This window comes from Suncus etruscus, chromosome 5, assembly GCF_024139225.1.
Source record: "Suncus etruscus isolate mSunEtr1 chromosome 5, mSunEtr1.pri.cur, whole genome shotgun sequence".
NCBI lineage: Eukaryota > Metazoa > Chordata > Mammalia > Eulipotyphla > Soricidae > Suncus > Suncus etruscus.
This window is the reverse complement of record NC_064852.1, coordinates 116700972-116714503: the sequence shown is the minus strand read 5'-3', so window position 1 is coordinate 116714503 and position 13532 is coordinate 116700972. Positions and strand designations below refer to the sequence as shown.

The 13532-nt window shown below is 45.4% G+C and overlaps 2 protein-coding genes across 3 annotated transcripts in view; one reads left to right on the top strand and one right to left on the bottom strand.

The window, feature by feature from the left end:
* NOP58 (NOP58 ribonucleoprotein) overlaps window positions 1-13532 on the top strand; it is a 507450-nt gene that overhangs the window by 430344 nt on the left and 63574 nt on the right. The window lies entirely within an intron of this gene.
* SUMO1 (small ubiquitin like modifier 1) overlaps window positions 1-13532 on the bottom strand; it is a 37551-nt gene that overhangs the window by 9012 nt on the left and 15007 nt on the right. Inside the window, exon 2 of the mRNA XM_049773313.1 lies at window positions 1190-1264. Coding sequence (XP_049629270.1) covers window positions 1190-1264 — 75 coding nt within the window. The remainder of the gene's footprint in view (window positions 1-1189; window positions 1265-13532) is intronic.

Genomic DNA, 13532 nt, shown 5'->3' with positions numbered 1-13532 from the left:
CCGGCCCCATTCTCCAACAATTTTCAGCTCCCATAGTGGTTCCCAAAGTTACTGGGCCTATCTTAAATAAAAAAAAAAAAAAATTCACTAAATATGCCCTGGAAATTGACCTTCTTTAAATAAGGAGGAGGAGCAAAAAAGTTCCACTCATTGAATTTGGGACTATCACTGCCCCCTGGATACTGGGAGTTGGGGGAATGATGAATATGGATCAATACGTTGATCCATACCATTTTCTGAAAAATGAGTTGCAAGGAGGAGAAAAGTCTCAGGAAGGGTCCAAGGCCCTGTTGTTTAATGGTGGCCCTACCCAGCATTATCACTCAACTGTCTGTCTATATTTGGCATTGAAGCATGCTAACCCAAAAAAAAAGTTTTATTTGGAGAAATAGCAGCTCCCCTAAATCTGCCCAGAAGAGTAATTTTTAAAACAAAATCAGTACAGCAGATAGAGTGTTCGCCCTACACACAGAAAATCAGGTTTTGAGATCCAGAGTCCCATATGGGATCCCCAAAACCCACCAGGAGTAATCTCTGAGCGCAGAGCACTGCCAGTGTGGCCCAAAAACAGAAAACAAAACAGAAATAGTGATAGTAACAAAACAAATCCGAACAACTTTGGGGCTGGAGAGCTAATACAGCAAGTAGGGTGCTTGCCAAGCAGGAGCCCAATCAGGGTTCAATCCCCAGCATCCCATAATGCCCCCCTAAGCACTGCAGGGAGCAATTCCTGAGTGCAGAGCCAAGAGTAAGCCCTGAGCACTGCTGGGGTGTGGCCCAAAAACAGAAAGGGAGGAGAAAGGAAAGGAAGGACAGGTAGCAAGGAGTGAGGGAGGGAATCAGTATTTTGTTACTCCAACAATTACATACAGTCAACAAAAGTGACATTCTATTTTTTTTTTTTTTTTTTTTTTTTTTGGTTTTGGGTCACACCCGGCATTGCTCAGGGGTTACTCCTGGCTGTCTGCTCAGAAATAGCTCCTGGCAGGAACGGGGGACCATATGGGACACCGGGATTCGAACCAACCACCTTTGGTCCTGGATCGGCCATTTGCAAGGCAAACGCCGCTGTGCTATCTCTCCGGGCCCAAAAAGTGACATTCTATAATAACTTGCCTTCCTTAACTTTGCTATTTCAGAAATTATTCACAAATTTGAGGAGAATCAACAGAAAAATAATGAAACTCACCTGTCCAATAACTTTGAGTTTTATGTATTCTCCTTCCTTCTTATCTCCCAAGTCCTCAGTTGAAGGTTTTGCCTCCTAAAAGAAAAGTAAACCAAGATAAAATAGGGAGTATTTCTTAATTACTAACTACCTTTCTACAGGATTTTAAAATTTTCCAGAGGGTCTTAATAGAGCTGGGCCACACTCACACTCCCCGGCAGAGCTGTCCTTTGCTTTTCTAACAGTTTGCTAGCCGTAAAAAATGCAGCTACATGAAGGAATAAACTGGAAACAATTTAGCTACAATCAGGAAAGTCTGTCCTCAGGACTTATAGCTGGTGGGCTTGGCTTGGGGAACCTATGTAGTGCCAGGAATCAAATCCAGCTTAACATGTGCAAGGCACTGTGCCTTCCCCATCTACTATCCCTCTGGCCTTTTTTCAGATTTTTGTTTCATTTTGTTTTGGGGTCACCCACTATGGCACTCAAGGATTACTCCTGGCTCTGCATTCAGAAATTGCTCCTGGCAGGCTTGGGGGACCATATATGCAAGGTCAGCAGCGTGTAAGGCAAATGCCCTCCCTGCTATGATATGGCTCTAGCCCTCTGACTCTTTGTTTTTTTTTGTTTGTTTGTTTGGTTTTGGTTTTTGGGCCACACCCAGCGGTGCTCAGGGGTTACTCCTGGCTGGCTGCTCTGAAATATCTCCTGGCAGGCACGGGGGACCATATGGGACACCGAGATTCGAACCAACCACCTTTGGTCCTGGATCAGCTGCTTGCAAGGCAAACGCCGCTGTGCTATCTCTCCAGGCCCTAGCCCTCTGAATTTTAACTGAATGTTCTAAATCCAAGATTATCTATCTCCTCACAGACCATCCAGAAATCAATTATGCCAACCACAAACCTATGTTAGGAGGGACTAGAGAGACAATACAGCGGGTGGAGCACTTGCCTTGCATGTGTCCAAGCTGTGTTCCGTTCTAGGCATCTCATATGACACCTGCCCCCCAACTGCATCAGGAGTGATCCCTGAGTACAGAGTCAGGAGTGAGCAGTGTCCTCAGAAGTGATGCCAGTGACCCAACATAGAGCAAAGAAAAGCACTGGATGAGCAAGAAAAGCACTGGATGAGCATCCATGGAAACTATGACTGAAACAAAGACATCTACTGAATGAGGAAAAATAGTCACCACCATGCTTCTGATAAACGGCTGATATCCAAGATATAGAGGGAAACCAAAACAATCTAAGAAATGAAGATGAACACACTTCAACAAAGAATATCAACAATGACCACTGTACCTATGAATGATACTCATCACTCAACAAGGAAATGAAAATCAAAATGACTGTGAGATACCCCTGAATGCTGATGAGAACACACCCACCATAAAGGCCAGAAACAAGCACTAGCAACTGATGGGATGGAAAAAGAACCCCTCGGTCACTGTTGGTAAGAATGGAAATTAGTTTAACCTCAACTAAAGAGTATGTAGATACCACAAAAATTTAAAAATAATTTAAATTTGTAGGACCAAACAACTCAATTCCACTTTGAGGAATCCATACAAAAACAATTTTTAAGAGACATGCACATCTATATCCACTGAAGCAATTTCTTCTTTTGGAGGGAGAACATCTCAGCTAGGCATCTAATCAGGCTGGAAGGCTCCATGTTAGGGCTGGGCTTATCAGAACGGGGGTGGGGGGGTGGGGGGGGTGGGGAGGATAGACATACACCAGTCTGGGAGTGTTTTAAGGACTAAATTTGGTTTGACCCGGAACTACTTTCCTAGTCTCCCAATAGCCAACAATCAATCAATCAATCAATTTTTCTCTCTCTCACACCCCCACACACACCCTCACACACTCACAAACACACACACACACACACAGAGTGAAATCTTATTCCAGATGCAGTCTCTTCTACACGGAGACAGATGGAGCAAGAGGGTCACACACTAAGCAAAATATGTCAGAAGGAGCAAGACAAATACCAAAGTGCCAGGTAGTTCCCTTCACTCCTATGTAGGACATAAAGACCAAAGCAAGGGAATAGGGACTGTCCAGTGGAAGCCCAAAAACTTAGTCACCAAGCAAGGGCATGACAGGCCAAAGGGCAGTATGGGCCAGGAGGGAGCATTCAAAGAGTGGCACTTTGATGATGACATTGTTGTGGTGTAGGTGTGCCCTAAGACAAACACAAGTGTATACAAACTCATGTAAACCAGTATCACCTCAACAAAATAAGAAATGTTTTAAAGACCCTGAATTCTTCACCACCACCCCCGAAACAAGTCATAAAATAATTTCAAATAAAGGGATATTGAAAAGAAAATGAAGGTAGGGGCCAGAGCGATAGCAGCCTGCCAAGGTTTGATCACCGGCATCCCATATGGTCCCCCAAGCCTACCAGGAGTAATTTCTGAGTGCAGAAGCAGGAGTAACCCAAGTGCCATCAGGGTGATCCAGAACCAAAAATAAAAGCTATTTCACAATGATATATTTCACCAAGGATGGGAATTGTCCCAAAACATGGGTGGGTCTGGCCAAAACCGATAACTCAGCCAAAAGAGAAAGGGAAGTCAGTTTCAGCAAAGAAAAACTTGATTCAATAGTGCAATAAAATGGCTTTCCTAAAAGAGAAAAGGAAAGAGATAGATGGGAGAAACAGGGAGGTACAGGTGGTTAACTGGGGAAATTAGTGGTAGGAAATGAACACTTATGAAGGGATGGAACATTATGACTGAAACTCCACTACCAACAACATTTTGTAATTGTATCTCAATGCTTTTTAATCTTTGTACTTTTTATATCTCTGTATCTCACAATAAATTTTTAAAAATTTAATATATTTTAAAAAATGTATTAACAAACCTACATTGGTACAGAGTAGGTGGATAGGACTGACACAAGGGCCTGAGTGGTGGAGAGTCTTGGGCACTTTGGTGATGGTGAGCTGTTGAACTACTCTTCCCCCCAATTTCCTGGCTATCTCACCTGGAGAGGGAGACTTTCCCATAGCTGGGAGGGGTCTGGTTGCCTGGGGGAGGGGGAGAGAGATTCAGGGAGAGAGAGATCAGAGACAGAATGAATGCAGAGGCTGATTAGCCTGTAAGCCACAGATGGCGGTTAGCTTGTAATGAAGCTGAATTTCTCCTGAAACTTCATGACTGCTTGTGGGTCATTCCCTCACCATTATCCTGAACCCTCAGACCCACTTGCCTAAAGGGGCATCAGGCACCAAGCAGACTCCATGCACCATCAAGGACTATATAATATTTAATTCAACAAACTGGCGCCTGAACATGGATTTGAACCCTGGACCCAAGAAGACCACAGCAATGAATGGTGAGATTACTGTTCTTTTGTTTTGTTTTGGGGTCACACCCAGCAACGCTCAGGGTTTACTCCTGGCTCTAAGCTCAGAAATCGCTCCTGGCAGGTTCGGGGGACCAAATGGGATGCCGGGATTCGAACCAACGTCCTTCTGCATGCAAGGCAAATGCCCTACTTTCATGCTACCTCTGGCCCGAGATTCCTGTTACTGTGTTTGATTTTGGCTCTATTCAGCTGGAGAGAGCTCAAAATATTGGACTACATGGCCTCTGATCTAAACATGGTGAAGACCACTGCTGGCGGCAGAGCAGGCAGTTTTGAAAAAGGAATTGCTGAAAGCTTGGAGCAGCTCCCCAAAGGCCCAGGCACTCAAGTTTTCTTCTATGAAAAGTGCTTTTTTCCCAGGACTCCGGCCTCCCAATTTGCAGAAACTTATGGAGGCCACTGATTGGAAAAAGACGAGAAAAGGGACTTTATTGATAGCGGACTGACATCTGGATGATGACCTTCAGCCCCGATTTGGCAACCGCTGCGAGAGGTGGCAGTGTTGGTGTTAACGAGAGGCAACTTTCTCAACAAGATGCACCGAATACTCCCTCCCTCCCTGCTAGCAGGCAAGTATCGTCTTCGGGTTCCAGAGCTAAGCCAAGTGGCCATCTAGGGCACCCTAGACACCCACAGCTTATCCACATCTGGACAATTTGGTGATGGTAAAAAAGAAGATAAAAGAGGAGAAAACAGCAAAGCCCAACAGAAGTTGATTTTTAAAACCTCCTGCATTTGAACTGTTTCAAGTTATCTCTTAACCCTTTAGTTGTATCACTGTCTTGCTGGTTAAAATGTGCTTTACAGTTTTTCCTAATTGCATGTTTCTTGGTGTGTCTTAATGTAGTAGCCTGTTTTCAAAATGTATTTTCTATATAAATGTTCTTGTAATTTTGTTTAGGGAAGTTTAATTAAAGAAACTAAGGATGTTCCAGTAGAAAAGTGATAGATTAAGTGGCATTAAGAATTTTAAACTACGGGGCCGGGCGGTGGCGCTGGAGGTAAGGTGCCTGCCTTACCTGCGCTAGCCTAGGAGACGGACCGCGGTTCGATCCCCCGGCGTCCCATATGGTCCCCCAAGCCAGGAGCGACTTCTGAGCGCATAGCCAGGAGTAACCCCTGAGCGTCACCGGGTGTGGCCCAAAAACCAAAAAAAAAAAAAAAAAAAAAAAAAAAAAGAATTTTAAACTACAGGTGTATTTTGCAGAAAAGTTCTGTTTATCGAAAAGGATGATATTTTCATTTTACACTCTGTACAGATGTGTAAAGGCAGATGTCAGCAAAACGAAAGCTAACCTTTCCTCTTTTGTTTTTTAATCAAGGAATGGGAAGATGTTACCCTTCCCCAAACTTCCTGGCCATCTCACTTGGAAAGGGAGGCCTGTAGGAGGGGTGAGAGAGATTCAGTAACAGAAGCCTCAGCAGGAAAACGCAGGATAGATGAAAGTATCTTGTGTGCAAAGAGGCTGTTTAGCTTAGAAGTCACTCATGGGGGCCCGGAGAGATAGCACAGCGGCGTTTGCCTTGCAAGCAGCCGATCCAGGACCAAAGGTGGTTGGTTTGAATCCCTATATGGTCCCCCGTGCCTGCCAGGAGCTATTTCTGAGCAGACAGCCAGGAGTAACCCCTGAGCCCCGCCGGGTGTGGCCCAGGGCTCCTCAGATCTAATTTACTAAAATTTACTAAATTTACTGAAATTTACCTTTAATGCATTTATATTTACCTTTACCTTTACTGCAGAGTCCTGTATATAGTCTTTTTTTTTTTTGAGGGGCCACACCCTGGTCACACACTGGTGTGACAGGGGTTACTCCTGGTTTGGGGGACCATATGGGACACCAGGTGATCAAACCGAGGTCTGTCCTGGCGATGTCCATCCTGAGTCAACCACAAGAAAGGCAAACACCCTACCACTGTGCTATCACTCCCACCCCTGTATACAGTCTCTTTTTGTTTGTTTTTGTTTTGGGGTCACACCCTGCAGCGTTCAGGGGTTACTCCTGGCTCTACGCTCAGAAACCGCTCCTGGCAGGTCAGGGGACCATATGGGATGCCAGGATTTGAACCACGTCCTTCTGCATGCAAGGCAAATGCCCTACCTCCATGCTAGCTCTCCAGCCCAGCCCACCTGTATACAGTCTTTTATCTGTAAGCCCTCCAGGAGGAAGACAATCTTCAGAGATTTTACCTTAGCTAGCTCTTTCCTAAATGTCCTGGGGGCTGGAGCAATAGCACAGGGGTAAGGAGTTAGCCTGGCATGCTGACTCAGGTTTGATCCCTCAAAATCCTATATGGTGCACCCCAGCAGAGCCAGAAGTGATTCCTGAGTGCAGAGCTAGAAATAATAACCCCAACTACCACCGGGTATGGCCCAAAAACCAAAAAATAACTACCCAGGCCAAGGAGCTAGCACAGAGGTAAAGCGCATACTTGGCATAATCAAGTCCTCAGATTCAACCCTGACCATGACTGGGCCATTGAGCACTGCTAAATGGAGCCTGTGCATGCCCCAGCACTGCTGAACACTGAGTATTGCACATTACCAGGTCCAAGCACAAGTACAAGTATCAGTCACCTGCCCTTCCCCCAGCTACAAGAACTGCTTTACCATTCAGAGTTTAACAGAATCTATTGAATAGAAGGAGCTTTTAACTTCAAAATATATGCAGAGTCCAGGAAAACGCTTAGATAACAACATTGACTTCATTAGTGTGAATGCTTGCCTGTTTTTCATTCTGCGCTACTTTCAACATTTGCTGACAAGCGAATATTATGGCAGGAGGCAAAATTAACCTTTCTTAGTGAGACAGTATTTCATCTGCAAACTAGAAGACTCACCACATTCCTAGAATCTATAATCCTAGCAAGCAGATGCTCCTCCCTTTAAGTACCCAAAGGGCAAGGGCAGTTTATTTCTTGCAGTGAAAGGCAATAAACAGCAACAAATTTGTGCTGAGAAGCCTGAGGAAGCGTTTTTGTGAGTCTCAAACAGGACAGCAGTTCTCCCAACCCAGCAGCAAACTCTCAGCACAACAGCAGTGATCTGCTTCTATCTCAGAGGTGTGGCTACAGCAGCTCCACTCAGCTGGACAAAGAAGTCCTTGCCCCTCCTCCAACCCACCATCCAAAAGGTTTAGGAAATCTATCCAGAGCAATGCTTCTCTGACCACTAGACCACCCAGTTAGAAGCATTATTGGGTCTAGTCCTTTAAGACCTATAATCAAGGGGCTGGAGAGATAGCATGCAGATAGGGCATTTGCCTTGCATGCAGTGGTTTGAATCCTGGCATCCCATAGGGTCCCCAGAGCCTGCCAGAAGCAATTTCTGAGCATAGAGCTAGGAGTAACCCCCAAGTGCTGCCGGGTGTGACCCAAAAAAACAGAAAACAAAAACACTTTAAGACCTATAATCAAATCCCACAGCCGGGGTTGGAGCAATAGCACAGTCATATGGCATTTGCCTTGCATGCGGCTGACTCGGGAGGAACCAGTTGGATTCTGGCATCCCATATGGTCCCCCAGGCCTGCCAGAGGTAATTTCTGAGTGCAGAGCCAGGAGTAACCCCTGAGCACTGCCAGGTGTGGCCCAAAAACATAACATCACATACATACATACATACATACATACATACATACATACATACATACATACATAACATACAACAACCCCACAGCCCGGGGTTCAATTTATCACCAGGCCCAAGTCTCATTGCTGCCCTACTATGTGCCTTCTCAACCTGATAATTTGGTTCAACTAGACTGTGTGCTGCTGCTCAACTATGTCTATTAGCAAAAATAAGACTTTCAGGGGCTGAAGCAGTGGAACAAATGGTAAGGCATCTGCCTTGCCCTCACTAACCTAGGACGGACTGTGGTTCGATCCCCATATGGTCCCCCCCCCCCAAGCCAGGAGCAATTTCTGAGCGCATAGCCAGGAGTGACCCCTGACCATCACCGGGTGTGGCCCAAAAGATAAAATATATAGATTTTCAATCACACTCAGCCAATTGCAATCTGTTTGCGGAATGTATCTCCTCCCTCCCTCCGCCTCTCCTGAAAGCTCACAAAAAACCACACATCTTGGGCCGGTGAGATAGCACAGCGGTAGGGCATTTGCCTTGCAAGCAGCCAATCCAGGATGGATGGATGGTTCGAATCCCAGCATCCCACAAGGTCCCCCGTGCCTGACAGGAGCCATTTCTTTTTTTTTTTTTTTGGTTTGTTTGTTTTGTTTGTATTTGGTCACACCCAGCATCGCTCAGGGGTTACTCCTGGCCCTATACTCAGAAATCGCTCCTGGCAGGCTCGGGGGACCATATGGGACGCAGGATTCGAACTGATGACCTTCTGCATGAAAGGCAAACTCCTTACCCCCCATGCTATCTCTCCAGCCCCAGGAGCCATTTCTGAGCATGGAGCCAGGAGTAACCCTCGGAGCATCTGAAGCCCACAATTAAGAAATTCTTGGGGTGCCAGAGCAATGTACAGAGGGTGGGTAGGGTGCTTGCCTTGCTTGCAGCCAAAAACCCAGGTTCAATCCCCAGCATCCCCTATTTTGTCCCCCTTGAACCCACCAGGAGTGATCCCTGAGCAGAGTCAAGAGTACTAGGGTGAGGTTAAAAAAAGGGGAAGAGAGTAAAATAAAGAGAATATCTGACTATCCTTTTGATGGCTCTTCTATCCTGTTCTCACTGTTGTGCTGTACTTTCCCCAAGAACATCATCTCAATCCTCTAACAGTTGGCGGTTTCCTTTCCTTAAATTCTCCAAACTATTTCCTCACCACCATCTTGTAAAATGTAATCTAATCAAAGTCAAATTCGAACTCCCAGAAGCTGATCAGGCTTCCAGAAATTTGGGAACCAGGGTGGCCTGGCACTGGTGCTAGAGCATTGTTGTCTAAAATGCAGTTCTCAATAACTTTGTAAATCATGGCTCTTCAATAAAAAAACGGGGGGGGGGGGGGCGCTCAGGGCCATAGCACAGTAGGGAGGGTATTTGCCTTGCATGCAGTAGATCCGGGTTCAATCCCTGGCATCCCATAAGGTCCCCAAGCATAAACAATTTCTTTTTTTCTTTTTCTTTTTGGCTTTTTGGGCCACACCTGGCAGGGCTCAGGGGTTACTCCTGGCTGTGTGCTCAGAAATAGCTCCTGGCAGGCACGGGGGACCATATGGGACACCGGGATTCGAACCAACCACCTTAGGTCCTGGATCAGCTGCTTGCAAGGCAAACACCGCTGTGCTATCTCTCCGGGCCCGCATAAACAATTTCTAAGCACAGAGCCAGGAATAACCTGAGAGATGCCGGGTGTGGCCCAAAACCCAAAAAAAGATTTTTTTTTTTCAGCATCAAACTCCTGCACTGACATGTTCTTCATGTGGTAGTAGTCCCTGCCAAGCAATCCATTTATATTCTCTCTTGCTAATAATATCCTTTTCTTGTCATATTCAAAGATCTTTAATTCCTTGAACATGGCACCCTCTACTTTTCCTCCTTCCTCTAATCCCGTCTGCTTGAAACAGAGCTCCCTGCCCTACTCCTGTTCCAACACCAGCCAGGCATCATTCTCCATGAAGTTATTTCCCTGATCACCCTTAAATATTCTAATATTTCTCATTTACTATAACCACATTCTTTCAGATATCTCTCTCTCACAGGCTGCATTTCTTACTGGCATGCCTCATACTTAACTTCTTTGTATTTCTGGCCAAGTACAGTGTACAGTACTTTCTGATTACTCAATACGTTTGCTTGCGAAACATTTTCTATGACAATTTTGTATTATCTTTGTCTATCTTTGTCATCCCAACTCAATCACAAGGAGAGGAGCCAGGCTGCTGCATCTTAAACACAGTAGGAACAGGCAAAAAACTAGATATTTGATGCCTCATAAATTAAACTAGTTCTATTTATTGTATTCCACCACAAATCTTTCTCATAATTCATACTACTTCTACACATATTAATTAGTCTAACTACCAAAACCCTTGCAGGTTTGGGGTGTTGTTTGGTTGTTGGTTGTTTGGTTGGTTGTTTTTTGGGCCACACCACACCGGTGAAGCTCAGGGGTTACTCCTGAGCTCTACACTGAGAAATCACTCCTGACAGGCTCGGGGGACCAGATGGGATGCTGGGAATCGAACCCAGGTCCTACCTGGGTCAGCCACATGCAAGGCAAATGTCCTAGCGCTGTGCTATCTCTCTAGCCCGTTTGTTTTTCTTTAATTTTACTCTTGGGCATAAGACTGAAGTAGAAATTTGCTTGGATTTCATAAGAATATGTAAACACTAGAACTTAGAATTTTTAAAAACAAATGCTACTTCCCCCCAGGGGTCTCAAACTCAATTTACCTGGGGGCCGCAGGAGGCAAAGTCGAAGTGATCCTTGAGTGCAGAGTCAGTAGTAAGCCTTGAACACTGGGGGGTGTGACCCAAACAACTAAAACTAAACAAAACAATAAAAGATTCCTCAAGGGCAGGGCCACAAAGTGTTGTAAGGAGGGCCGCAAGTTTGAGACCCCTGAGTCTAGGCGGCCTAGTCACTAGTCTTAGTGATCTCTCCAGTCTCATGAAGTCTATGGATCAAGGTCATCTGTGGCACTTATTTTTAACTAAGTGCTTGCCTAATACAGTCATCCAATTTTTCATGTGCTCTTTTTTCTCCTTTGATAAAATGGCTTGGAAAATGAGAAGATCCTGAATACAAAAAGCTCCAGTTCGTCTTCAATAATCTTGGTATCTTTTGTATGCATCGTCTTTCCTTCCTGTACCGAGAAAACACACTACAGATTGGTAGAGCACAGCAGTGACAAAGAGTGAGAGCAGTCACCACCGCCCAGGACACCAGGTCCTCAGATTAGCTGATTGGGTTAGAAGGAACCAGACTGATCTGAAAATATTAAGTACAGCAGGTAGGGTGCTTGCCTTGCACAAGGCCAACTGTGACTAGAGAACTAGAATGGAAAAAAAGGAAAGCACAACCATTCTCATTTAGGACTGTCCAAAACTGGGGCCACAGCCATAGCACAGCAGGTAGGTCATTTGCCATGCTCGCTGCTGGCTCAGGTTCAATCCTCTAATCCCATATGGTCAACCAAGCCTGTTAGGAGTGATTTCTGAGCACAGAACAGGGTAACCCCAAGGGCCACTGGATGTGACCCAAAAACAAAAACAAAAACAAAACAAACAAAAAAAAATACTCACAAATGTCCAAAATTTATAAATGTACCCAAAAATGTTTATTGTGTCTTTTTTTGTTGTTGTTGGGGGGGCCATACCTGGCAGAGATCAGGGGTTTCTCCTGGCTCTGGGCTCAAAAATCACTCCAGGCAGGCTCAGGGGATCATATGGGATCTGAGAGTCCTGGGCCGGCCATGTGCAGGAAACACCCAACCACTGTGCTATCGCTCCAGCCCCCTACTGTGTCATTTCATGTCAAAAGAGCAAGGGCTTTTTTTTAGAAGCATTTGGTCAATCAGTATGTTCATAATATAACTTGATCACATGGAAAGAGCATCACACTTCAGTAACCTCATCCAACTACTCAATCTTTCCAGGTGTGCAAGGGAAACTGAAGGGGGAGGTCTGGGAGAAAAAAAAATGACTGCATTTACTCTTTGGGGGGGGGGGGTTCGGCCATACCTGGTGACACTCAGGTTACTCCTGGCTATGCGCTCAGAAATTGCTCCTGGCTTGGGGGACCATATAGGATGCCGGGGATAGAACCGCACTCAGTCCTAGGATAGAGCGCACAAAGCAGACACCTTACCCTTGCACCACCACTCTGGCCCCATGGTATTTACTCTTATTTGTACTTTATTCACAACTCTCCAAGGGGGTTAGGAGGTTAGACCACTCCCCAGTGTCCTCAGGACTAGTCCCTGTTGGTGCAGTGCCAAGGATGGAAGCAGTGACTGCTGCATGAAGGCGAGCAAGCATCTTACCTCCACCTTCAGCTACAAGCTCTCTCCAATCCTCCTCCGTTTTTATGATGTGATAGTAGTACCCTGATTATGCTGAATGAAACAAAAACTCAGGGGTTTTGCTTTTTCTTTTAGATTTCCATCCGTGTATTTCTAGATAATGGGCTAAGAGATAGTATGGTGGTTAGGCATAGCCTGACATAAGCCTGGCCTGAGTTGAATTCATGGAACCTTATGGTTCCCTGAGCATTGCAAGGCATAGCCTTGGCAGTTCCTGGATACTGCAAGGGTGGCCCAGGTATCTCAGGTATCCCTTGAGCAGCATTGCAGCCTAGCACAGGACCCTAGCACAGAACTGGCCACCCAACTGGTAAAAAATTCTGACTGTTGAAGGCTAAAGCGAGAGCACAATGGGGAGGGCTTTTGTCTTACACGCGGACAACCTGGGTTCCATCTGGCATTCCATAAGGTTCCCTGAACCTTCCAGGAGTTATAGCTGAGTGCAGAGCCAAGAATAACTCCTGATCACTGCAGAGTGTGCCCCCCCCCAATAAAAAAAAAAAAAAGAAAAGAAAAGAAAATCACAGCTGGCCATTAACTCTTGGGATGCTCCTTGGGGTCCTGAGCACAAGCCTTTGGGATAACCCCCAATACTTAAGATAAAATGATACAAAAATCTAGATTTGGCTTCAAAACAATACTATGGAATAGATTAGGGGCTATAGATGAAATAAGAGAAACCAAGAGATAATCAATAGTTTTTCCAAAATAAGGGCTCAAAATATAGTACAGCCAGTCCAATCCCAGGCACTGCATATGGTCCCCCAAGCCAGCCAGGAGTGATCCCTGAACACAGCTAGTAAAGGCCAACTTTGCCTCAAAACTCTTATTTTTGCATGTAGACCAGTTGCCTAGCATGCAGCCAACCCAACTTCAATCTCCACCCTCCCAGATGATCCCCAATCACTGCCAGGACAAATTCCTGAGTGTAGAGGCATAAATAATTCAGAGCATCACCAGATGTGGTTCCCTGCCACCAAATGCACTTACTCAG